Source organism: Oryzias latipes, chromosome 16 (genome assembly GCF_053564925.1).
Source record: "Oryzias latipes strain Hd-rR chromosome 16, Olatipes_Hd-rR_3.1".
In the NCBI taxonomy this organism is placed as follows: Eukaryota; Metazoa; Chordata; class Actinopteri; order Beloniformes; family Adrianichthyidae; genus Oryzias; species Oryzias latipes.
The window spans coordinates 23,505,607-23,529,553 of NC_136252.1; the positions used below are offsets into that span (position 1 = coordinate 23,505,607).

Sequence of the window (23,947 nt, forward strand, 5' to 3'; positions counted from 1 at the left end):
TGAATCTTCCCCGATTAGTGGCCGACAGAGGCCCGACTCGCTGTGTTTGTGTTTCGTTTCAGCGAGAAGAAATGGATTGAGACATTAACTCGAGTCAACAGGAGCAGTCAGTGCTAAGCAGTGGAGAGAAAACGGAAAAAGCAGAGCCCCAGCGTGCAGCACCTAGACCAGACAGATGTATGTTCTTTGGTTCTTTTGTTTTCCAAATGTTGTGCAACTAGGAACAAATCAAGATGGTTCAAATTATTGCTCACACGATCAAAAAAGTATTAAAATTCCCCAAAGAAATACATCAAAAAACATGATAAGTCTGAAGGTATCTGTAAAAAAAATATGAGTGGAATCTGGAGGGAGAGATTTCCAATAAATGGACTTTGTAGAAAAGTCCTGATTTCACTTTTGGACAAACTTTGACCTCTGAGGTGTTGATCTCTGATAATACCATGGGCTACATCAGTATTGCAGATTGCAGTTGCTTTGTGTTGACAAGATTTTACGGGGTGAGCGAGGCCACCTGAAGAGAGCTTCTCTACATCCTCCACATCGAGAGGAGCCAGTTGGGGTGGCTCGGGTGTAGCGTCCAGATGCCTCCTGGACGCCTCCCTAGGGAGGTGTTCCGGGCATGTCCCATGGGTTGAGGCCCTGGAAAAGACCCAGGACATGCAGGAGAAACTATGTCTTTCAGCTGGCCTGGAAATCACCGGGGGTCCCACAGGCAAGTGGTCGGAGAGAGGTAAGGCTGGGCATTTTTGTTTAAACTGTGACAGGAGAGAATATGGATGGTTGGATGGATGGATGGATGGATGGATGGATGGATGGATGGATGGATGGATGGATGGATGGATGGATGGATGGATGGATGGATGGATGGATGGATGGATGGATGGATGGATGGATGGATGGATGGATGTGGATTCATCATCAGCCATGATACGGTGCTGCAGCCAACTTTATTAAATGTAGAACATATTTCATAACCTCTACCTGTCATCACATCTATATGTTAAATAAACCACTAATTTGTTGCCAAATCTTGCTATTTCAAATGAGATAATTAAAATAACTTACCTATTAATTTAAAATCAGCATTATGCTTGAGAATAAAACCTACTGACAAGTGTTAGACAGAGCAACATGCAAAGGTCACAAGACAATGAAGTGGTCAAACATGGGTGAGCATTTGATATCAAATTCTGAGCTTCATCCTCTTCCTCTTAGGTTCTTCCCTTTCTAAGTTTCCTTTGCATCTGATCCTAAAGTGAGTTCTGACAAAAAATACTGGTGGCCAATAAAAGTTGAGCAAAACATACACTAAACGCCATAATAAAGTTAAAAAAAATGTAACGATTTTTCCAAAAATTGCTTAAATGTTCTGATTGGAAAAGAGAGACATTTGGCCAATTTTATAGCAATTTTGGACATCTCTGATGCATCATCAGCCAGGACAAACAGCATGTTGCCCACCCACCTCTTTGTTGCAAAGATTTTAATTAATCCCTCATAGTAGCTAATCTAGGCTTTTTACCAAAAAAGCCACATGTCTATGATCACCTTCATATATGTACAAACTACCTTCTCTGATATTGATTCAATGCTATGGTCACAAAAAATGTGATTAAAATGATTTGGTTTTAAAAAATAAACATCAATAAATATAAATTTCAAGTGATCACACATAAGCGGCAAAGCATGTTCCCCTATGATCGGGGGGTTGTGGGTTCAAATCCACAGTCAGGTCATATGAAAAAATTCTAAACTCAGCGCCCACCTGCTTCACACTCACCATAAAGGGGTTGGATGATTCCTGTGTGCAGCTGTGGCTGCGGCTCACTGCTCCTCCAGAGGATGGGTCAAACGGAGAGAATAAATTTCACACTTCCAAATGTGTGACATCTGATGGGACTAAGGCTGAGATTTTAAACGTCTGTAGTTGGATGATATAAAAGAGAAAAAGTGTTTTTCATGATGGTTGAATGCAGAAGCTTTCTAAAGAACAGTCTACTTCAACGACACACAGAGTACTTTGGATCTCCAATGAAAACATCAGGTTCTGCAGAAGGAGCTGGCTTTAGAAAATACTAGTGCTTCAACAAAAAAATGAGCAGTAGCAGAACACTGAAGATAATGCGAAGTAGAAATAAAAATATATATACATATATATAAATGCATTTAAAATGGCTCAGCATAGGTCATGCCTGAATCCTGTTTAAAGAGCAGAAACTCTATTTAACAGAGAGGAAAGATGGGGAACCCTAAAAAACTTTTTCTTAACCCTGAAATTGACCAGAATACATCTATCAAAACGAAATTAGAATTTTTATTTTATTATTTTAAAGCAAATCATAATTTTGCAAAACATCCCAAAAGAAATTTCGGACAACGGGACACATATGTAAGAATGATTTTAAAAGTGTGATTTCAAAGTTATACATCTTAAAATGTATTTACAAATCGGTTTTAAACACAACACAGGTCAAGTCCGCAACAACAAGAAGTAAACGAAAAACAGCTTGCAGTCAGAAAGTGAAAAGAAATTCTTTGAAAAGCTTTTGAGTGAGCCCCCCAAAAATTACATGAATTTCATTATACTATAATATATTTATTTTTTCAGTCTGTCAAAAAACTTGCCATTTTCACTCAGAGATATTAGGAATTCAATTTATTTTGTTGTCAGGTAAGGACAAAAAACAAGAACATTTAGCAAAGTATTTTTAATAACAATTCATTTTTCTGCAAATATCTTTTGTGGTTTCTTCACAATCTACACAATTGACAGAAACTTTGATATTTTAAATTACAAACATCAATGTAGGTCAACATTTTTATTTTAAAGTTTAATGTGAGCTCAAACATGCAGTTTGTTGATGATTAATTTGCTTGAATTTGTTTTCAAAAAGTCCCAATAGGGCTTTCCACCTTTGCACTGTGTGTGTTTTTGGAATGTATGGAGGTCCCAAAAGTTAGTTTGATACTATTTTTAATCAACTCTGAAACTGCTAAAAAGTGATAATCATTTCATGAAAATGTGCTACTGCCACCTACAGGATGACAATGAGACGTTTACAGCCTAAAAATATAATCATAAATTCTTGGGTTTTATGAATTGAATGATTTATTCTTTAAGAGTAAATGCTGATTTAAAATAAGATTTCATTGGTTAATGTTTTTTGCCACAACAATTGATGATCTCTTACAGAGGGCCTATTCATGCTTTACAATCATTTTCATGACTCATTGTTTGGTGTGTAGTGTAACCGTCCATTATCATATAATTACTATTGTATTTGAACTCTAGTCTGCAGTGTTTAATACAGCCGTGTTATCCCCCTTGTGTGCGCTCCTTATATGCCTGCCCAGAGACTCCATCCATTTGAATGACTTGCCGCAGTATGTACAGATGAACTGTTTTCCCTCCGTGTGAATAGTCTGGTGTCTGTTCAGAGCGCTTGTGGTGATGAACCTCTTCCTACATATTTCACACCTGTATGGTCTCTCGCCTGTGTGGGTCCTGATGTGAGCTGACAGGTGGGAGCAGTTGCTGAAGCGCTTTTTACAAACGGGGCAGCTGTAGGGTTTGCCTTTGCTCTCCTCACCATCAGAGATGTTGAGAAACGGGTGAACGTGCAGGGCTTGCTCCTGCAGACTTGGCTTTAAACCAGAGGGAGAGGAGATTAGCTTGATGTCTGACTCTAATGCCTCCAGAGGCTCCCCGTCCTGATCGATCCAGAAATGTTTAGGGGTCTTCTGAGGTTCTGCCTTGATTTGCGAGGATTCTGGATGCTCCTGCTCCACGCTGCTGTCTCCATCTTCCTCACAATACTGGTGCTGGGGAGCAGCCTCTGCAGGGGATGATTGATGGTATTCCTCAGCAGCAGGGGGAGGAGGGTGGTCTGGTCTGGGGGGCTGCAGTAGATGGTCCTCGAGACACATGTCGGTGGTACAGCCTGGGTCTGGATAAGACAATAGATTCTCGTTTATACCATTAAAATCCTCGAAAATAAAGCTACTTTAATCACCGGTAGTCTCTCCATCATACTAACCTGACGTGAGAAGCTTCAGTTGCATCCTGAGGTGAGTGATTTCTAGTTCTTTCGAGCGGAAAATCTCCTCTTTGTATTCGATTATAGTTTTTTCAACCGCTTCGTAAATCTCCTCCGCGACTGCAGTCAGTTTGTCGTTGAGAAATTCTCTCAGGGATTGCATTTTTGGACGCTTAGCCACGATTCCAGAACGTGTTAGCGGCGGCTGAAGACGTATTTTGCGGGTCCGTAAACGTCACGCTTGGCTTGTAAACAGAAGACTGAAAGGGACGAGTCAAGACGGTGAGAATACGACTCCCGCCCTCTAGGGGACCGGAGGGGAAATGCAAGACATCAAATGCAGAAGTCACAGTACAATAAAAAATAAAATAGAATACTTAAGACAATTTAGTATAAGTTAAATGAATGAATCTTTGACTTGTATCAGCGATGTTTCCCTAATTTAGCGAGCGTGACATTGACTCCCTGATCCACACCACCAGGATCTACAGTACTAACATTGGGATGTCATTCGGGCTCGAGAAATGCAACCGGATGGTGACAAATAGAGGCAAGGTAGTCCACACAGGAGGGGTCTCACTCCCAGAAGGAACAATAGCAGACATTGAGGACAGTTACAAGTACCTTGGAATTCCGCAGGCAAATGGCAACCTGGAGCAGGCAACAAGGAAAGCTGCAACAGCTAAATATCTCCAACGAGTAAGGCAAGTCCTGAGAAGCCAGCTCAATGGCAAAATTAAGACCCGGGCAATAAACAGCTACGCACTGCCAGTTATCAGATACCCTGCAGGAATAATAAGATGGCCAAAGGAAGAGATACAGACCACGGATGATAAGACACGAAAGCTCCTCACCATGCATGGAGGGTTCCATCCCAAATCCAGCACCCTGAGACTGTATGCTAGCCGCAAGGAAGGAGGCCGAGGACTTGTGAGCGTAGAAGCCACTATCCAGGATGAAACATCCAAGATGCATGAGTACATCAAGCTCAAGGCCCCAACTGACAGTGTGCTCAGTGAATGTCTCAGGCAATGGAGAGCAGAGGATACAGTGCTGTAGGACAGATCCTCATGGGAGGACAAACCCCTGCATGGGATGTACCACCGGACCATAACTGAAGTGGCTGATATCAAGAATTCCTCCCTATGGCTAGAAAGGGCTGGCCTATAGGACAGTACTGAAGTGCTCATCCTGGCAGCTCAGGAACAAGCCCTGAGCACCAGAGCGATAGAGGCTCAGATCTACCACACCAGACAAGACCCAAGGTGTAGGCTGTGCAAAGAGGCGCCTGAAACAATCCAGCACATAACTGCAGGGTTTAAGATGCTAGCAGGGAAAGCATACATGGAGCACCACAATCAAGTGGCTGGAATAACATACAGGAACATGTGTGCAGAATATGGACTAGAAACCCCAAAGTCAAAATGGGAAACACCTCCGAAGGTGGTAGAGAATGAGAGGGCAAAGATCCTGTGGGACTTCCAGATCCAGACTGATAGGATGGTAATGGCGAACCAACCAGTCATTGTAGTGGTGGATAAAGAACAGAGGAAAGCCGTTGTGGTGGATGTGGCAGTACCAAGCGATGGGAACATCAGGAAGAAGGAACATGAGAAACTGGAGAAATACCAGGGACTCAGAGAAGAACTGGAGAAAGCATGGAAAGTGAAGGTGACAGTGGTGCCTGTGGTAATTGGAGCACTCGGGGCAGTAACCCCCAAGCTGGAGGAGTGGCTACAACAGAAAGACCTCAGACCTCTCAGTCCAGAAAAGCGCAGTGCTAGGAACAGCTAAGATACTGCAGGACCCTCAAGCTCCCAGACATCTGGTAGAGGACCCGAGCTTGGAGGAGAAACGACCTGTGGAGGGTGAGAGGGGCGTTTTTATTTATATATATATATATATATATATAAAAAACGCCCCTCTCACATGGGCAACCTTAAAAACTATTGCAACTACTCATAATGACATTTAAGACTTACATAATAAAAAGATAAAAGACTCAACAATATTCATCGATTTTTTTTTTTTTTATATTGTTTTTTGTGTATGTGCTTATTGTATATGGTTCTCTAAAAATACAGTTGGTATAAATTTAAGTTTGGCTTGAATTGAAAATAAAAGTGGCTTGGACTTAAAAAGTTGTTAAACTTCACCCAAAGTCCCTTTCAGATTTTGTATATTGTCATTTTTGTCATACTTGTGTTTATGTTTTTTTTTTATCAGCTCAAAATAAATAGAACAGCTATGAACACTAACTAACCCGCAGGCGTCAGCAAACTACTCAGTGTGAAACCTGCGCCTTTTTTTATGAACACGGAGCTGATCTTCTGGTGATCATAACTGCTTTACATCAGTTAATATTAACGCTTTCCTGCAGCAAACCTGACCATCTCTTACGGAACACTAATGTGCTGCGGCACACTGGTTGAAAAACATTGAAATAATCTGTGAAGTGTGTAATATATAACATACAATTGCATATATTAAGACAGAAAATGGCGCAAGTCTAGCATCTTTTAACCAGAATCATGATGGTTTTGATGCACTGATCAAATTGTCTTTGTGGTTTAAAGTTACCATAAGAGCTAACCTTCAAAATTCAAGACAAGTGTTTTGTATCCACAAGCATGGATGAAAAATTAAAATATGAATGTAAATTGTAATTCAATTGACAAGATAAAAGTACTAACTGTTCAAAGATGAGAATTTTCTTGACTAATAATCTACATTTCTGTGTTTGTGGAAAATGAAGCCAAGCTAGAATCTCCATTTTCTACTGATCCTTAAAAAAATTAATGCAAGCAGTTAATTGACAAAGCTGCAATCTGTGTTTTTAGATCAATTCAGTGATAATAGAAGGGCTTCTCTGTTTACCCTTTAAATCTCTGCAATAAGACCCCTACTGCCTTGCATCATGAGATTCCCAGAGGGATGGAGTCAGAAAACTAAGCTTGCATGTAAATTCTTCACAAGTATGAAACACGAAGACGTATATTTTAAGAAGTCAGTCTGGAGACAATTGGACAGAAATACACCACAGGTTCAAATAGATACTAAAGTGTTTATTCTGTTTCCTTACAGCCGTTCTTGTCTTACACCCATCAGCCGTGACAGTACAGTTAACATTTAATGGACACGTCCTTCGCTGCAAAACATTTCATAAAAATAAATTGGGAATCATGCAAACCTAAGGAGAAGTAAAAGCCACTGATTACAAGAATCGCACAAAGACACCAATAAAAAGACACATTCAACTACAGCTGTGACAGTTATGAAAAAAAAATAGAAAGTTCGTAAACTTTTCAAGTAAAGGCTTGGACTGTCCGTCCACAGTTTGAGCACTTAGAAGGTTAGTACGCACAAAGGCGGTTCTCAGTGGACTCATCAGTGTAGTACAGTGCAGTGCAAGTGCCAAACCATCCCTTTTCTTCTTGAAAAAAAAAATTTACTAAAAGAAAAAGGGGAGAAAATGAAGGGAATGACACCGTTACACAAATACTTTGAAAAGAGCGAGGGCAGAGCACCAAGTGCCAGGAGAGAGGGGTGATGGAGCCGGCTGATCAGAGCGAAGTTGGCCTCTGATCTGGTCATCTTTAAGAACATCTAACGTTTTTATGCCTTGGCGTTGATGATCTCAATGAATTCTGGTTTAAGGGAAGCTCCACCCACAAGAAAACCGTCAACATCTTTCTGGGAGGCGAGTTCTTTGCAGGTTCCGCCGGTCACCGAACCTGAAAAGCAGCATCGAGATTAGAGAACATCATCTCCGCCGTTTGTGATTTTAACTCAACGACTGACTGACCTCCATAGATGATCCTCACAGAGTTGGCCACAGCCTCAGACACATTGCTCTTCAGCCACTCCCTCAGTTTCTCATGAACCTCCTGAGCCTGAGGTGACACACGGGAAACAGGATGAAGGACAGAGTCACGGTAATTACACCAAGTCAAACTGGCCCGGTTTCAATAGTACCTGTTGTGGGGAGGCAGTTTTGCCGGTGCCAATGGCCCACACGGGCTCATAAGCAAGGACAACTTTGCTCCAGTCCTTTACATTGTCTGTCAAACAGATGTGATAACAGTTAACTACACAAGTTTCACATAACGGTTTGCATAACCCCTCCATCCTGACTCAAGTGTTGCACAATTCAGACTCCTGTGTACATAAAAGCTTCGTGTAGAGAGGCCACGTACCTGCGATAAATTTGGTCTGGCTAAACACCACCTTCTCCGTGATGCCTCCCTCCCTCTCGTCCAGCTTCTCGCCAATGCAGGCGATCACGCCGAGACCGCTCTCTAGAGCATGAGCGGTCTTCTGACCAATCAGCTGGGGGTTTTGGAGAAAAATGCACTTTTCAACTTTCTGTCAGCTGAGGAAATGTTAGGTTCAAAACCTCAGGGCAAACGTTTTTTTGTTGTCGGGTGCAAACTGTTACCTCGTCGCTCTCTCCGAAGACGTGCCGCCTCTCGGAGTGTCCGAGGATCACCCAGTTCACGCCGCAGTCCTTGATCATCGCAGGGCTGGAGGAAGAGGAGAGTCCCAATGAACGCAGTTGCATTATAATTTGTACTTTTTATTGAACCTTAAGCAAAGCAATGAACAAAAAAATAAAAATAAAACACACATTTGACAAAAACAGATTACAAAGTACCTGATCTCCCCAGTGAAGGCACCCTTGGGAACTTTGTAGCAGTTCTGAGCTGCTACGCCAAATTTGGGGTCAAGCTTGGACCTAACAAAGTCCAGGTAGATGGATGGAGCACCACACACCACCTCTGTTACAACAGTGAAAACAGAGATCAGGTTAGGGCTTGGAAGCCAAAACAAAGCCTCAAAACAGACACAGGTTTGCATTTATCAAATTACAAGAGCATGGAGTATTGACTAACAAACAAAAATCCTGTTCTATATGATTTTTCCTGAAAGAAATGCAATGTTAAAATGAATAACATTTCACAAACTTCTAATTTTGTTCATACTTTTTGATTGAATGATCTGCATTATAATGAAATCCATTTCCGGTAGAATGAACAGAAACACCCGTGTTCATGTACTTTACCACACAACTTGACATCAGAGGAGGAATAACCCTTTACTAACTCAAATGTTTGCATTTTTTATAACAGAATAGTATAGTTTGAAGTTAAAGCAAGTTAATTAAAACAAATGAAAATGTTATTCTTCTCCTACTAGTAAATGCTTTTTAAACTAATAAAGTTCCCAGATTTAGAATCGAAACTCTGATTATGTGCTCATGATCAACAATTCCCAAAGATCAAGCGGACTACAGTCAAGTCAAGACACTTACAGTCAGAATGTAATTCAATCTTTGGGGTATGTATATGGGGGTCTATTTTAGCCACTGCTCGTTTTTAGTTTGGTAAAGGTCATTTCTCTTGGACCAGAGACAACCGTATTAAAGGTCTGGGTTCAGCCACCAGAAAGGTCGGTCACATGGTTGCATTCTGGACGGGTCACAGACGTCTAAGGGGCTCGGGTTCAAAAGGTCAAACATGCAACAAAACAAAAAAAATCCCACACGAAAGAAGGAATTTCTGGAAGAAACAGTCGACTTTAAAAAAGGACAGTGAAGAAATGCCTGCTGTTATTTCAGCACAGCACTGTAAGGGGGGGGTGTCTCCACTTTGCGGCCAAGGTCCAAGGATAGTCTGAAAAGATTGAGTTTGCCTCTAAACAGAAAAAACACAGAACTGCATCTGAAATCGAGAAAACAAGTTTCTTTTTTTAAAAAACCTGACATGAGGGCTTATTAAATCCACTCTGACTGATTGCTTAAAAGATCATAAACCCATTGAAAAGGGAAATGACCTTAGAAAGCAGCATCAGTAAGGCCTAGCTACAAGAAGCAGGTCTGCTGTTGCGTTTAAACGCCGTCGGAAAATGTACAACTCAAGGCTACAAGCTAAAAACGTGATCTCGCTAAAGGGGTTTGCATTTCTGTAACTGATCGGGGTTTTTGTTTCTACATATGCTGCGCACAAAATTGGCCACCAGGGCCAGTGTGTGAAAGCATCGTGTCACATCGGAGCAGGCAGTGGGGAGTACGTGCCGCTGCAAACGCACACCCACCGCCGACATGATGGTTTAGAGGGCCGTCACTCTGAGCGTCCTTCATCTGGCCCCGTGCACTTTTCCGCGTCTGTCTGTCTGAATGGATGGATGTGCACGACTTTGACATGGAAAATCATGACAGATTTGTTAAAACGGGGCTTCTATGTTTATCACGGAAAAAACGTCGTAAAAAAAAAAAAATCAACAAAGTAACATGTAATCACGATTCAGATCGATAATCTTGGGTTTTCTGTGTGGATAATTATTTGGACCCTATCCATAATCTAGTACATACCAACATTGGGGTCCACTTTCCCCGCGTTCAGGGTTTGGATTAGCTCCCCTAGGCTTTTCTTGTCACCGTTCATTTTCCAGTTTCCGCCAACGAAGAATTTCCTGCTCATGTTTGCGGTGTTTTTTTGTCGCTTTAATGAAAAACGGAACCGGTGTCAGAAGACCAACGGGATCTTTCTCCTCTGTAGGAAGACAGCGACCGCAAATGACTGTCGCGAGGCTTTTATAAACGTGGAGATTTGACTCCTCCTCTGCCCTCACGCCATTGGCCTGTAACGGTTCGTCCGTAAACGCATCTCCACAGCTGATGAAGGGAAAGAGCAAGAGCAAAATGTCATGATGCGTTTAAGTCCTGTTTGAAAATCTAAAGTAGCAACTTTACTTGTTGCAAAATATGTAAACTGAACTCTTTGGTCGCATTAAAACAGTCAGTATTACAGAAAAAAATCTAAATGACATTGATTATGCTTCCTGTTTAAGGAAGCCATAAGTAATCTTAAAAATGTTTTTGATATTTAAACAAAGACAGATTGAAAGTCACTTATAAATGTTAGATGTTGCTACTGAAATCGTTCAGGAACGTAAATAATTTCAACATTTGTTGGCATTTAGCAATATTTAAAGAATTCTTTGGTTGTACGAATCTTTCCTGAATATTCATAATGCATTTCAAAATAAAAGAAGTCGTTTTGAGACGTTTCAACTAATTTAACGCGATTATTTCCAGGTATAAAACTATATACTATATATATATATATATATATATATATATATATATATATATATATATATATATATATATATATATATATATATATATATATATATATATATATATATATATATATATATATATAATATCCTTTTTTTTTAAAATTAGGTAATAGAAAAAAAGAAAAAATAACTATAGAAACGGAAACAAACATTGGAGCCTGGTAAAATAAATAGTACCGGTGAAATTACGGCGCAGAATTAAAAAAGAAAAAATATGTAATTTATAAAATTATTCTGTGAGGGCGCTGAAATGCTCATGTAGAACTTCAGTTAGACTGGCTCAGTTAAAACAAGTCCCGCCTTCCCACAGAAACGAGCGTTACAATTGGACAAAGTTCACAGCCAACTCTGACCCCCCTGCACCCAGCATGCACTGCGGTTCAACTTTACATGTTTTCTCATTTTCTTAATCGGGATTTACACTACATTTCACTACATTTCTTTAGTCTAAATTGTCATTTTATTAGGTTTTAATTGTATATACTTTAATTGTTTGTGGTTTTTTGCGTCGTAGACGGTGAACAGATGAAACCTTAACAGTGTTAGCATGTGTCTGAGTACCTAGCACTGACAAATGCGTCTTGCCACTTGAGGAAACTTTGCTCTGAAGATATTTGTCTAGCAGGTTTCTCATAAAGAGAAGCCCCTCATTGTGGTCTAAAGCAAAATATACTCGAAATATCAAATGATATGTCGTGAAAACTATACATTAGTGACAAACCTAAACATTTATATGTCTAGAACTGTACTACGCGCTGTAACTGTGATCTTATCTCAACAGTAATCTCTCATGATGTAAATATTACAAATCCCTAGCAGCTTTCTCCGAAAGATCAATGCGAACAGCTGTGTTTGCAATTCAAAGCCACCAGGGGGCAGGCTTACATCGTTATATTTTACAGAGTCCTTTTTTTAACGTTCATCTTGACATACTTTTATTTACTGTGGAACAAGGTAGTTTGCTATTCTCCATTGTACCCTTTAACGAGGAGTTAGCATATTGATAAACAAAAAATCCACCAGGGACGAGCCAAGCATTAAAAGAGGAGGGTTTGAGGGCGGGGGATCGAACTCTAGAAGGAAGTTGAGCCGCCTTATAAAGAGGACTGTTGTGTGTGGACGTCTGCTGCTGGAGTTCGCTGATCCGAGGCGAAAACGCGTTTCCGCCCACAAAAAGATGGCGGCTCCCTTAATGCAGAAGCTGTCGGAGTCCTTAGGTTCTCCGGAACCCGCGGTGCGGCTAATTTTATCCATTTTGATCGGTGAGTTTCCCCGCTCTTGGTTCTGTTGTGTGTTAGCATGGTTGCGAGGCTTCACAGCCCTGCAGGGAACTGGTCCGAGTCCGTGCAACTGTCACTTTGAGCCAACTCATCCACTTCAGATCAGGCTGCCAGAGTGGACAGCAAACTTCCAGTCTGTTATTATCAAAGTTAACGACTCGGTTTAGTTTGGATGATTAGCACTCCCACTGTCAGGCAAGTGGATTTCCTGAGAAAAACCTTTTCCATCAACGGCTGATGTCAACTCATTTGCATTAACAATTTATGGTCAACTGATAGCTCCGCTCGGGGTCACACTTGTTGTTTGTCGCAGGGGTTTATGGGATGATTTGCTTCGACAGTAGGTCACATATTTCCCATCATCCCTTCCCTCTGACCTGAGTGACGTGTTAAATAAGGGTGTAGTATTCAATGACTTACTGTTTAAATGCAAGTTTTTTTAACTACCTGTCCAGCTGGTTCACTGTATGTTTTACAGCATAGCTCTACCGAAAAGCTGTGGAAATAGGTGACAGGTGTCTGATTCCTTGCTGTCAGGGAATTCATCACTATTAGATGTTACTCCTCAATCCCCTTTGACCTCCCAGGTCTGAGATATTGACAGGTTTGATTTAAATTAGGCCTTCAAGTGTTCTGACAGCAGGGTCAAACAGTCAGTCATCCCTCCTCCTTGAACTTTGTTCAAACACATGCCAGTTTCTCAACACACTCTGACCTGTACGTGGCCATTCCGATCAGACTTTGCTTGCATCCAGCTCATTAAGTCAGCCTCTTGCTTGGCGTTGCTTAATGCGTGTTGTGACATGGGCCTCTGCGAATGTGCTATTTCCTGACTTTTGAAACGCTACAGTGTAAATCAACTGACAAATCAGGTTTTGCTTCATTGGTTGCGGTTTATGTTTTTTCACAAAATGTTCAGCTGCACAGCAAACTGTGTTCAATTAGTTGACAGTATTTATAGGGGCCTAAAATGTCATCCCAAAAAAATAATATATATATATATATATACATATAAATAAAACACACAAAAGGGTGCCTAATGTCTCTGGAACTCCAGTGGAGCAGTGCTCACTGGATGATAAGAGGGGGTTGACTGAGAAAAAATTCCATATTTAATGATATTTTGTTTTCTTAATTGTATTTATTCTTCTAGTCTGACATTTTTTTTTAAAGAGTCCTTAACTATAATGTCGAAGATATTTGTACCACCATAAGATCTGAGAATTTCCCCAGGTACATGCCATTAGTTTATCATTTTGAAGACTCATATCTGTAGATTTTCTTTTTACCATTTAGATTCTTCTATATTGATTATTTTTTTAAATCTCTATTATGACTTTTTTATTTTGAAAGCAAGATCTCACAAAATTAGTGCCTGCTAAACTGAACAATCAAAAGTTTGCTGATTTTTTTGCTAATCTTTACATCATAAATAAACAAAAACAGGACTGATAAGAAACTACATTTAAACAAAGCTGATTTCTGCATTTGGGGACGAAGTGAAATCTGATCTCATAAATAAAGTTTGATTAAAAACAAAATACTTTTTTCAAGAAATCTGATTTAAATTGGATCCTTTCCACTATTAGAATAGTTTAGCCCAGGGGCCTACAACCTTTGGCCCTGGAGCTACATGTGGTTCTTTTACCCCTTCATTGTGAATCTCTGCTTCAAGAAAATAAAAAAATGTAAAAAGGTACCTGTAAAGTAAAAATGTTAATAAATACTCAAGTAAACTAACTTCAACAGTTTGTGAATGACTTAAATAAAGTTTAAGGATAGTGTTTATCACAAGTCGAACTAAAACTTTGTGACATTTTTGTGTGGCGTTTTCCACAGAAAATGAATTGGAGGTCACTAAGCAAAAGCAGGACTGAAGCCCACCAGATTATAAAGCAAATTGTTTTATTTTTGAACAAATTAAATGATTTTAAGTGCAACAGATCAGCTCTGCTTTAATTTTAGTTTGTTAGATTTACACCTTTCTGGCTGGGATGCACCAAAAACAGTAAATTATATGTATTTTTATCTAACCATTGCTGACATTACAGTCCTCACTACCACATTTGCTGCATTGATTTGCTCCTATGTGACAGAGGGTGTCTTTTATTTTGAAAGGTTGACCTCAAAAGTTAAAAACTAAACTTTCTCTTTGTGTTTAGGTTTTTATTTAGGCCAAAAAGCAATAATTCATTAATATTTATCATAATAGTAGCAATAACATAAACACAAATCAGTGTCTTATTTTTCTGAAGGGTGAAGTAGGACTTTGTGGCTCCGACCTTTGTCAGTGAGAAATCCACTTGACTGGCTCTTTAAGTGTGGAAGTTTGCAGCCCCCAGGTTTAGCCGTAAAGAGTAAACTTTTTTCTAAAAGAGTTGATTTTGTGTCCCGCAGGCTATCCCTGTGCAGTGGTGTACCGGCGCTTCTTGTTCCACCAGCCTGCCACCGTCCTCCACTTGTTCCACTTGTTCTCCGGTTTGGCTCTGGCAGCTTTTAATTTTGGTGAGATGAAATGAACAGAAACCATCCTGTTCTATATTGTGTTTGATAAACATTCCTGCTGTGAGGAACAGAAATCCACTGTAAGGCTGCTTTGGAGCTAATCCTGAAAACGTGTTTTTATTAACTTGATTGAACACTTTCAGTCCAAAGCCAAGACTGTCACTTTTTCAGTTGATTTATGCTCTTTTAACTGCAGTTGTCTGTAGTCACTTGCTGACCTTCTGTCTTCACTGTCACTTTAAAAAAGAATGCAGAAATAAGGTCAATCATTTTTTTTTTCATTTTCTGATGATTAAACATGTTTTGTCAACTTTATTTTGGATACTATAACAAAAAAGCAGATGATGTAAGTATTTAAAAAGATATGTCAGGTTTTCACAGCAAAATAAAAAAATAAAATGATAAAAACTGTTAAAATGTTACTTGTAAATGTTTTTATAAGCTTATGATTGTGTTTTAGGTCATTCAGAAGTTGGTGGGCTATGCTCATTTGGATTTTTGTGGGTAGTAGATGTCAAAATAAGACAGATTTAGTACAAAACAAAAATTAGATTTATGTACCTGAACTCGCATCTGGCTAAAAGTGATGTTAAGGTGAGCCGAAATGATGACAAAGAAAGAAGGCAACTTTATTGTGATGGCAGGAGATATGTTTTCTGTTTCCAAGACTTAAGGATTATTGTGTCCTAATCAAAATAAAAACTTTGCATGTGGAATTTTTTTCTGCTGAGTTACTTCTGAACCACAAACTTCTGCACATTTCTTTTTTTTTTACTTACAAAGCAGGTTTGATTAGCAGACAGTAAGGTTTTAATATTTTTTAACATTTATCTGTAATTTGTTTGCACTTAAAACTTCAAATTTGAGAAATTTTCTACGTTTAATTTTATTTTCTAGTTCGGCAAATGTCCTTTTTGTAATATTCACTAGCAGAACAAAACGCCCAGCTAAATCTGTTTTTCCATTTTTACTGAACAATAAATGTTTAAATGTTAAACCATGAAAAAGGCGAGGTAAATTCACATATAAGTTTTATTTTTAATTCTTCAAACCCATAAGAACCGACAACTATTCTTTAAAATGACAATTTTAATGTGGGATTGACCATAGTACACATTTCTGATGTTTTTCTGTTACACTTGATGACACTATGGGTTCTTATAAGTCAGATCGAATATATTTGATCTTTTATCTTACAAAAAAACCTGTTGTTTTCAAAACACATAAAAACTATCTTAGAAATATTAAAAACCTTCAAAATGAGATTAGCAGATCACACAGATGCCGTAGTGCATTGGATTAGCGGCAGAACTGTGGATCTAAATGGTAACAGGCCTCAAACACAATGAAAGGGAGGATGCACAGTAGTTCTTTTGGGTGGAAGGGGAAAAGTTGGACTCAATCCAAACTAACAACATTGATTTTCTTTCTCTTGTGCTTTTTCGTTTGCGGCTGCGGTTGGATTTTACAGCAGGTCTGTTGCTTTAACTTTCTCCTTGAATGCTCATTTCAGGTTGTATTTATGTTAAAGTGTTTGTCTGTCTTTGTCTCGGCCGATATCGAGTGGTGTAGGATAAACGCCGTAGACATAGCTTTTCCTATTTAGGAGACACCTGACGGGGGTCAGTGCCCTCCTCACCCCCCCTCTCTGCTCATTTCTTTTCCAGGTGCTCAGCTTTATCACTCTGCAGTATGCATCTTGGTTCAGTTCCTGATGTTGAGACTAATGGGGAGGACTGTCACGACTGTTCTAAGCAGTTTTACCTTTCAAATGGTGAGATCTGTCTTTGCTCTACAGTTCTCTCTGCATGTCCTGTGATGTGGAAGGATAGTTTCTTATCCTCAGGATGTACAGCCCTAACGTTTATCTTTCTTTTCTTTTCTTTTTTTTACTTAAGTTGGCTGTTTTTAATTTAGAAAATTCTCTAAAATAGTTGTAGAATGATATTTTTTCAAAGTGCCACTCCAACGATGTAATTGATATTTTCAAGCCATTTCCAGAGGTCTTTTAATTATGTTCATACTGTTTTTAGCCAAAATTTTAAAAACTCATTCTTTAGGTCTAGGTCGGACATCGTTTCTGCAGAGCAGCAATAGTTCATTAGAAATTCGCCTTTGAGTTGTGGGCGGAACTGTTGGGGTGGAGAAAGCCTTCCCACATTTCCCATCATCCACCTGTTTACAAGCTCTCCCACTAAGTGGCAGCCCCTCGCATCTTCAACCTAACATTCTAGCATTACTGGTGCAACAACAACATTGAGATATATCACGTTCACCGAGCTGTAATGATTAGAGCCAGATGTCAGCTCAGGTGACAAAAACAGGAACATAAATGGATCTATTTGCCTGTAGATCCAACAGCTTGGAGCACAGCAGGGAACTTGTGGCCTGCCGGTTGTAGTTTGTAATCAGTACTGATAAGCTTTTACTGACATCATTTATTCCTTTGCTTCTGATTCACAAAGATTTTAATAAAGAAATACTGAAAAATGAAAAATTTAAGCTTCATTTTATGTATTTATGCCCTCCATCAGGAGAAAAATGCTTCAATGTCATGTTAAAAACACCAAAAACACAATATTTATTTGAGAGGGTCTTAAAACGAAGCCCATTTTAAAATCTTGATTTAAAAAAAAAAATACAATACAGGCTCGAACATTTACATTACTATCATATTCTATTTTATTCTTAATAAAATAAGTGGGTCAATTGTTTAATTTTTTTCTGTATGTATATATACATTTTCTTTCAGTTGTAGAATTTGAGAATCCTTTTTTTAAGTTGTAGTGAACTTTCCTTCTCTAGTATCGCCAGTTTTTTATTTGTTTATTTATTTTCTAACTGCCTGTTGTCACATCTGCTCATTTTCATGTTCTGCATTCTTCTGTTTCTGCCCTGCAGGTATACCTGCTGGCCGGGTATTATTACACAGCAACAGAGCAGTATGACATTAAGTGGACGATGCCTCATTGTGTCCTCACACTTAAACTCGTTGGTAAGTCGAATGCGGCTCCCTCTGCACCGCTGTGTCCATTATAGATTTCTTTTATTGTTATTTTGGGGAGATGATTCAAAGTCTTTATTTGATTGCAGGTTTGGCGTTTGATTACTACGATGGAGGAAAGGAACCGGCAAGTGGCTCAATTATAACCTTTTTTATATTCACATTTATATATTAAAAATAAAAATCTACTACTAATAGTAGATGTAATGGAGAGGTGGGGTACATTTCCTCGCACTAAACCACTTTGACAGGTGACCAACAGACCTGCCACCCAAAGCATCTTAACAAAAGGGCTTTGTGTGAAGTTAATTAGGAACTTGTACTCCCAAGCAGAATTAGTGGCTTAGCGAGGTAACTTCAAGTTCAGCTCTGAACTTTCAGCTTCTCAAAGCTGGTTTACATCTAGCGTGAGACGTGTTTCCAAAGAAACATGTCCTGCTCCAGACCAGTATGACATAAAGAATCACATAACTAAAAGTTCTGCCTCCTGTGGCTCCTTATTATACAAACGGTTAGAAAACAGTTCATCGTCTGAAGCCCTTTGTTACATAACACTTGTGACTGATATCATGGCATAGATTGATGTCAGAGGTCATTAACAGCTTTGCTTTCAGGTTTTAGCCAAATCTCTGATAATTATCAGGTAGTTTCATTCATGTCCTCCATGTTCTTTCATTTACAGTCCAAACTGAGTCTAGAGCAGAAGAGCAGCGCCCTGCCGTCAGTGCCCTCGCTGCTCGAGGTAGCCGGCTTTTCTTACTTTTACGGAGGCTTTTTAGTGGGTCCCCAGTTTACCCTACGCAGCTACCAGAAGCTGGTGGCAGGGGAGCTCACCGACTGCCCGGGACAGCCTCCCAACAGGTACTTCACTCATGACAACCACAGGGGATGGAAAAGAAATGACTAGAACCATCATTTACTTAGTTTTATTCTACAATTCCCACTATGACTGCCCCACAGGTAAAAAAACAAACAAAGAAACTATCCTTTTATTCATATCTTCATGTTTCTGTTCTAGTGTTTTCCCTGCAATGAAGAGGTTTGGATTGGGCTTTTTGTTCCTGGCGATATATACAATATTTGCTCCCTATTACCAAGACAGCTATTACCTAACAGATGAGTTTGAGGTGAGAGTGAAAACTGACATATCAAAGCATTTTTATCTCAAGATATCTCACAGAAAAAAACCATTTCCTCTTTGCAGGCTCAGCCTTTCTGGTATCGCTGTGTTTTTATTCTCCTCTGGGGAAAAGTCATGTTGTATAAATACGTCAGCTGTTGGGTTATAGCGGTAAGTGACTTCATTTTCATCCATATTTTGTTCAGGCGTCTTTCCAGTTCTGCAGATTTCTAAGCCCACAACTTTTTTTACTGTGCATGTAAAAGAAATTGTATAGGTATTTCTGCATTTTGACATTTCTGAAATGGAAAAAAAAAAGAGTTTAGGACAATATTTCGGAGTGTCTTGCAAATCTTTAGCTTAAAAAAAGAAAGTAAAGGCTGCAGGTTCAGACCATTATATTATTACCAAGAAATTACATTTTTCCAAGAAGTAGGCATGAAAATTGGCCCAATTAATGATATGTCAAGGTCAAAGTTGGCTTGATTTCAGGTTTTTTCAAACTGAATAGATTTGTTGTTTTGTTGGGTGAACAAATACGGTGACTGTATGTTACAGGAGGGTGTCTGTATATTAACCGGACTGGGCTACAACGGAATGGTGGACGGGAAGCACCAATGGGACGCCTGTGCCAACATGAAGGTTTGGCTATTTGAAACCACCCCCCTTTTTGGAGGAACCATCGCCTCTTTCAACATTAACACGAACGCCTGGGCAGCGAGGTTAGAAATCCATGCTCTTCTCAAGTTCAAAGCTGTGCTGTAAAAGTTAAAAATTGACTGAGATAAGAGTGGAGTGTTCAGAGAAATGTGCCTTTGTAGAACTCCCACACCACAGAAGACCAAGATTGGAGATCTTAATCCACACCAGAAGACATTAGGCAGTGTGGGAAAGTTTATGAACCTCAAGTACTTCTAAAATTTCATTTTGAATAAAGTCACAAAGCAGAAAGAAAAATGTATTAAAAGCACTAAAGTCATGGTAATATCCCACAATGTTATGTGTGTAGTTCTACTATACTATTGCACTTGGCTTTTTGTATTTGTAACATAGACCTGACGTAGAGGATGACCTAATTGTTTAACCTAAAAAGGAACACTCTATTTATAGTGCACCTATTTATGTGAACCACTTTTGGGTTTTTTCAGTCCATGTTTTAGCAGTTTTCAATGAGACCAAACATTGAATCTAATGGAGTATAACTCAAATGGCAAGTAGAATAAAAAATACGAGTCTCGTAGTTTTTTTCTTTTTTTCTTTTACCTCGTATAGACTTGACTAAATAAAGCTCCTTTGAAGGTTAAAAAGTCCAACTTTAAATGTGCACTTTAAGATAACTATGGGGCCCATTTTTGACCAAATTCTGATTAACATAACAATTGTTGATTTTATTGAAACCAGTCTGATATAGAGCATCTGGACTGTGAGTTAATATTTCACAAGTGTGAAACGTGTGTGTGTGTGTATTTCCATAAAACCGTGAAGAATTCCAAACTCATCAAAGTTATCAGACAAATCTAATTTCCAAAGCATGCAAAATGAAGTCTGACATCCTTTTACAACATGTTACTGTAAAATGCACTCATTTAGCATTCACATAATTCAGTTTTTGTGCTTTAAAACCTTTGAATCTTGGATGTTTCAATAATAGCCTCACAGATCCTGTAGGAAAATCACTTATGGGAAGCCTTTATACCACTAAGCGTCTGATAAGAACCCCTGATGAGCTGCATCGAGCCACTAGTGAGGATTTTAAGCACAAACCCTTCACATGCTTCGTTTGTCTCACCCCTGTAGCTAGAATCGAATGAAGGGATTATAGTGCATGTGCTTCTCCAAGATCTGTAGTCTGCACTGCCAGTAAATGTAATTGTCAGGTAACTGATGTAAAGTAAACTCACTAAAACTCAGTTGCTATGCAACAACCATTTGCAGGTGCATTAGGGCATGTCACAGCAGAGGACTCATTTTTTAACTGCTTTATCCAAATTGCCCAAAAGAGTGATCCTTACACTTGTTTTCCTTCCTCTAAGACACGTGTTCAAGAGGTTGAAGTTCCTGGGCAACAAGACCTTGTCTCATGTGACCACGCTGGTCTTTTTGACAATTTGGCACGGCCTTCACTCTGGATACATCCTGTGTTTCTCCATGGAGTTCTTTATTATCACTGTGGAGAGACAGGTATGCCTTCATTACGTTCCCTTCACAGTTCATTATGTAATTGTTTATTATGAAACTGTTGTGTTTGTTTGCGGGACAGGCCCAGGCATTAGTGCGGGACAGCCCCCAGCTGACGAGACTGGCCAACAGTCCCCTTTACCCCCTCATCTATGTGATCCAGCAGTTCTTCCACTGGCTGTTCATGGGGTATCCTCTGGTGGCGTTCTGCCTTTTCACCTATGACAAATGGCTCAAGGTAACGCATCTACCATTGGACTGGGAGAGTTCAACTCCATAATCTGATCTTCCTAAAACCTAAAAAATGGGTTCCAGTGCCTCTCTGCTTTATGCTCAACCCCTTGACACATGAATTTATTTCCAGCTTTGAAGAAAGAAAAATCACTTAAGTTTTTGCTTTCAAGTAGATGCTAAATTAAGGTAATTTTGGAGTAGAAGCAAGGCAATAGGCATCAAAGGTTTAAGAGTTGACTGTGTTTAAATCCCCAAATTTTTGGCTTTTGCAAATGGGGGGAAAAAAAGAAATGATAAATATCCAAGAACAAGTGTCAATGATATCACGTGTACTATATTAATTTGTCTAAAAAGAGACTAAATCTGACTGTTGAGATTTGGAGTTCTGCTGTACTGGGACCTTAAAAAACATTTTAAGTAGCTGTTTTGCACATTATCTGTTGTCTTGCAGAATTTTGAACTTTCTATCACCTTTTCTGTTTTACAGGTGTATTCTTCCGTCTACTTTTGCGGCCATGTGTTTTTCTTCGTGGCCTATTTAATCCTGTCATACCTCCGCAAAGCTCTAGTGCCTAAAACAAGAACAGAATGATGGTAAATGCAGAACTAAAGCCTGGTTCTAACATTGTGCATGGTAAGCAAACGCTTTTTCACTTTTCTTCGATGTTCAGCAAAAGAAAATGAGAAATCTATACATTTCTATTTTTTTTTTTTTGCTTCCTTCCAGGCCTGTCTAAGGCCGAATCTCCTCTGAAGGGAACTGTGACTTTCAAGAAGCAGAACGAAAACTATTTTAAGGCCTTTAGTAATATATATGTGAATATATGTCCATGTAAAAAGAAATTTCAATATATTTTTGTGTTGGTTTTTTTTTCTGTGGGAGAGGATTTTACTAAACATTTAAGGAAATGTTTACAGGAAATTACCATTGTGCCATTTGGGGTCAACTTCAGTCGATTTAGGGGCAACTACTTTATGTACTTTTTTTTTTTTTCCTGTACTCTTGGAAATCTGGAGACTTGTGCTATAGGAAGACAGGATCGCACAGGAGTCACAGGTTTGCTTTTCCTTCCTTGTTTTTGTTCAGGTACCCACATTTAATAAGTGTAAGCACAAAACCGCAGTGTGTGTGACTGTGCTGTCGTGATGAATGACATGGATAGTTTTGAACAAGTTTGATACAGATAAATATTTGATTGTTGTGTGTAAATGGCTGCTACTGGTTCTATAAGCTCTGTAAACTGCACACTGTACACTAACACCCGACTAAGTCAGTGGGGCCTTGCCTAACCATTGTTTGTGCCCTTTTTTCCCCCTTGGAATTTAACTTATGATCAAAAAAAAGACTTGATTTTTTTTTTTAAAAGAGTTTTAAGGGGTTTTATAAATGTGTTGTAGTTTTTGGAGAAGTTTCATGAAACGTTCAGCAATTCTTCATGTTGTTCTGCTCTTTTTCCACATCCTGTCTTTTTTTTTCTGTTTCTTTTTTGAGTGTGTGCCATTCCTCTGTACGTCTGCCAGCCCCTCAAAGTGAAATGCACAATTGTGAAAGACGATCCGTATGAAAAGTTTCATTTCCTCCTGTGTTCAGTTCGATGTCTTTAAATATTGTTTTGGATTTCAGAGTAAAGTCCTTGCATTGTGGACACCAACAGCCTCTTCCAGGTGGAATAAAGAAGGTCCTCCTGAAAGATTCCTGCTCCTAAGGAAAAATAACCCCGTTTTTCTTTTTCTTTTTTTCATTATTTTTGGAACATGGAAATGTTGGGCCACCTTGCACACGGGAAGAAGGCCTGTGTTCTGCTGCCCACACCACAGTCCTTTCACACAGAGGGGAGAGGCCAAACCGTAGTCATGCAGCCCCAGATTTGAGTGATATTTATACACAAGATGTTGATTAATGAATGAACTGCTATTTAAAAATGGTTTTTTAAACCCTTTGTAAATTAATTAAAGACACTTTGAGAAGATAATGGGAGGTGGGGTAATTTTCAAATAATATTTTGTATTGTTTAATAAAAATGCTGTTTAAAGTAGCTCTCGCAAGGGTTTGTGGTGTTTTGTGTAGGGGTGTAACAACGAATTGACTTAATCCGACTGCAATCCAACTGGATTAATCGGTCTTCAGGAAGATGTTAATCAAATCAAATCAATCTATACTATTATGAAATCGTTTTAAAATCAAAAGAATTGAGGGAATTGCCATTTAGATTGAGGCACGGAAAGTTCATTTAACTATAAAGTAAAAAAGACCAAGTTCCGTCACAGCAGACAAGATCAACCATCGTTACAGTTCAATATGTGGAAACTAGGGGTTTAATAATTTATTTTAACAACGATTCGACTCATGTCATATTAACCAATATGATTCAATTTGATGCTACGGAGCGCCTACAGGGCCATTGAAGAAAAAAAATTTGAATTAAAAGAAAAAAACTAACGG

At 39.1% G+C, this 23,947-nt stretch overlaps 3 protein-coding genes and 1 non-coding gene across 6 annotated transcripts; 2 read left to right on the forward strand and 2 right to left on the reverse strand.

The window, feature by feature from the left end:
• Positions 1 to 2,644: 2,644 nt before the first annotated feature.
• Positions 2,645 to 4,342, reverse strand: LOC101171359 (uncharacterized). Its single transcript, XM_004078209.5, has 2 exons — positions 4,041 to 4,342; positions 2,645 to 3,950 (listed from the first exon to the last, which is right to left on the reverse strand). The coding sequence occupies exons 1-2, from the start codon at positions 4,201 to 4,203 to the stop codon at positions 3,292 to 3,294; spliced, it is 822 nt and encodes a 273-aa protein (XP_004078257.1). The 5' UTR covers positions 4,204 to 4,342; the 3' UTR covers positions 2,645 to 3,291.
• A 2,742-nt stretch (positions 4,343 to 7,084) lies between these two features.
• On the reverse strand, positions 7,085 to 10,733 carry tpi1b (triosephosphate isomerase 1b). Its single transcript, XM_004077984.5, has 7 exons — positions 10,411 to 10,733; positions 8,695 to 8,818; positions 8,479 to 8,563; positions 8,237 to 8,369; positions 8,016 to 8,101; positions 7,846 to 7,933; positions 7,085 to 7,774 (listed from the first exon to the last, which is right to left on the reverse strand). Exons 1-7 carry the CDS (start codon positions 10,517 to 10,519, stop codon positions 7,656 to 7,658), a joined length of 744 nt encoding a protein of 247 aa, XP_004078032.1. The 5' UTR covers positions 10,520 to 10,733; the 3' UTR covers positions 7,085 to 7,655.
• An 812-nt stretch (positions 10,734 to 11,545) lies between these two features.
• On the forward strand, positions 11,546 to 23,540 carry lpcat3 (lysophosphatidylcholine acyltransferase 3). 3 transcript variants are annotated; one of them, XM_004077985.5, is made up of 13 exons: positions 11,546 to 12,445; positions 14,861 to 14,968; positions 16,636 to 16,742; positions 17,870 to 17,963; positions 18,062 to 18,099; positions 18,655 to 18,833; positions 18,991 to 19,099; positions 19,177 to 19,263; positions 19,651 to 19,814; positions 21,126 to 21,273; positions 21,353 to 21,508; positions 21,992 to 22,138; positions 22,232 to 23,540. In XM_004077985.5, exons 1-12 carry the CDS (start codon positions 12,361 to 12,363, stop codon positions 22,094 to 22,096), a joined length of 1,380 nt encoding a protein of 459 aa, XP_004078033.1. In that variant the 5' UTR covers positions 11,546 to 12,360; the 3' UTR covers positions 22,097 to 22,138; positions 22,232 to 23,540. The 3 variants fall into 3 exon arrangements, with proteins under 3 accessions (XP_004078033.1, XP_011483752.1, XP_078789653.1); XM_011485450.4 differs by having other exon boundaries at positions 12,218 to 12,445; positions 16,633 to 16,742; XM_078933527.1 differs by having other exon boundaries at positions 12,236 to 12,445; positions 16,633 to 16,742; positions 23,248 to 23,474.
• On the forward strand, positions 11,777 to 11,831 carry LOC111949018 (U7 small nuclear RNA). The gene has a single exon (XR_002875040.1). It is a non-coding gene; the product is annotated as a U7 small nuclear RNA (small nuclear RNA).
• Positions 23,541 to 23,947: the final 407 nt, after the last annotated feature.

Excerpts from the sequence above, each read along its gene's own strand:
- LOC101171359 (XM_004078209.5), bottom strand. The coding sequence starts at position 4,203 with ATGCAATCCCTGAGAGAATTTCTCAACGACAAACTGACTGCAGTCGCG. Across the intron at positions 3,951-4,040 it reads ACTGAAGCTTCTCACGTCAG|ACCCAGGCTGTACCACCGAC; the intron begins GTTAGTATGATG and ends TGTCTTATCCAG.
- tpi1b (XM_004077984.5), bottom strand. The coding sequence starts at position 10,519 with ATGAGCAGGAAATTCTTCGTTGGCGGAAACTGGAAAATGAACGGTGAC. Across the intron at positions 8,370-8,478 it reads TCTTCGGAGAGAGCGACGAG|CTGATTGGTCAGAAGACCGC; the intron begins GTAACAGTTTGC and ends CAAAACCCCCAG. Across the intron at positions 8,102-8,236 it reads CCAGACCAAATTTATCGCAG|ACAATGTAAAGGACTGGAGC; the intron begins GTACGTGGCCTC and ends TCTGTTTGACAG.
- lpcat3 (XM_011485450.4), top strand. The coding sequence starts at position 12,361 with ATGGCGGCTCCCTTAATGCAGAAGCTGTCGGAGTCCTTAGGTTCTCCG. Across the intron at positions 17,964-18,061 it reads CCTCACACTTAAACTCGTTG|GTTTGGCGTTTGATTACTAC; the intron begins GTAAGTCGAATG and ends ATTTGATTGCAG. Across the intron at positions 19,100-19,176 it reads ACCTAACAGATGAGTTTGAG|GCTCAGCCTTTCTGGTATCG; the intron begins GTGAGAGTGAAA and ends TCCTCTTTGCAG.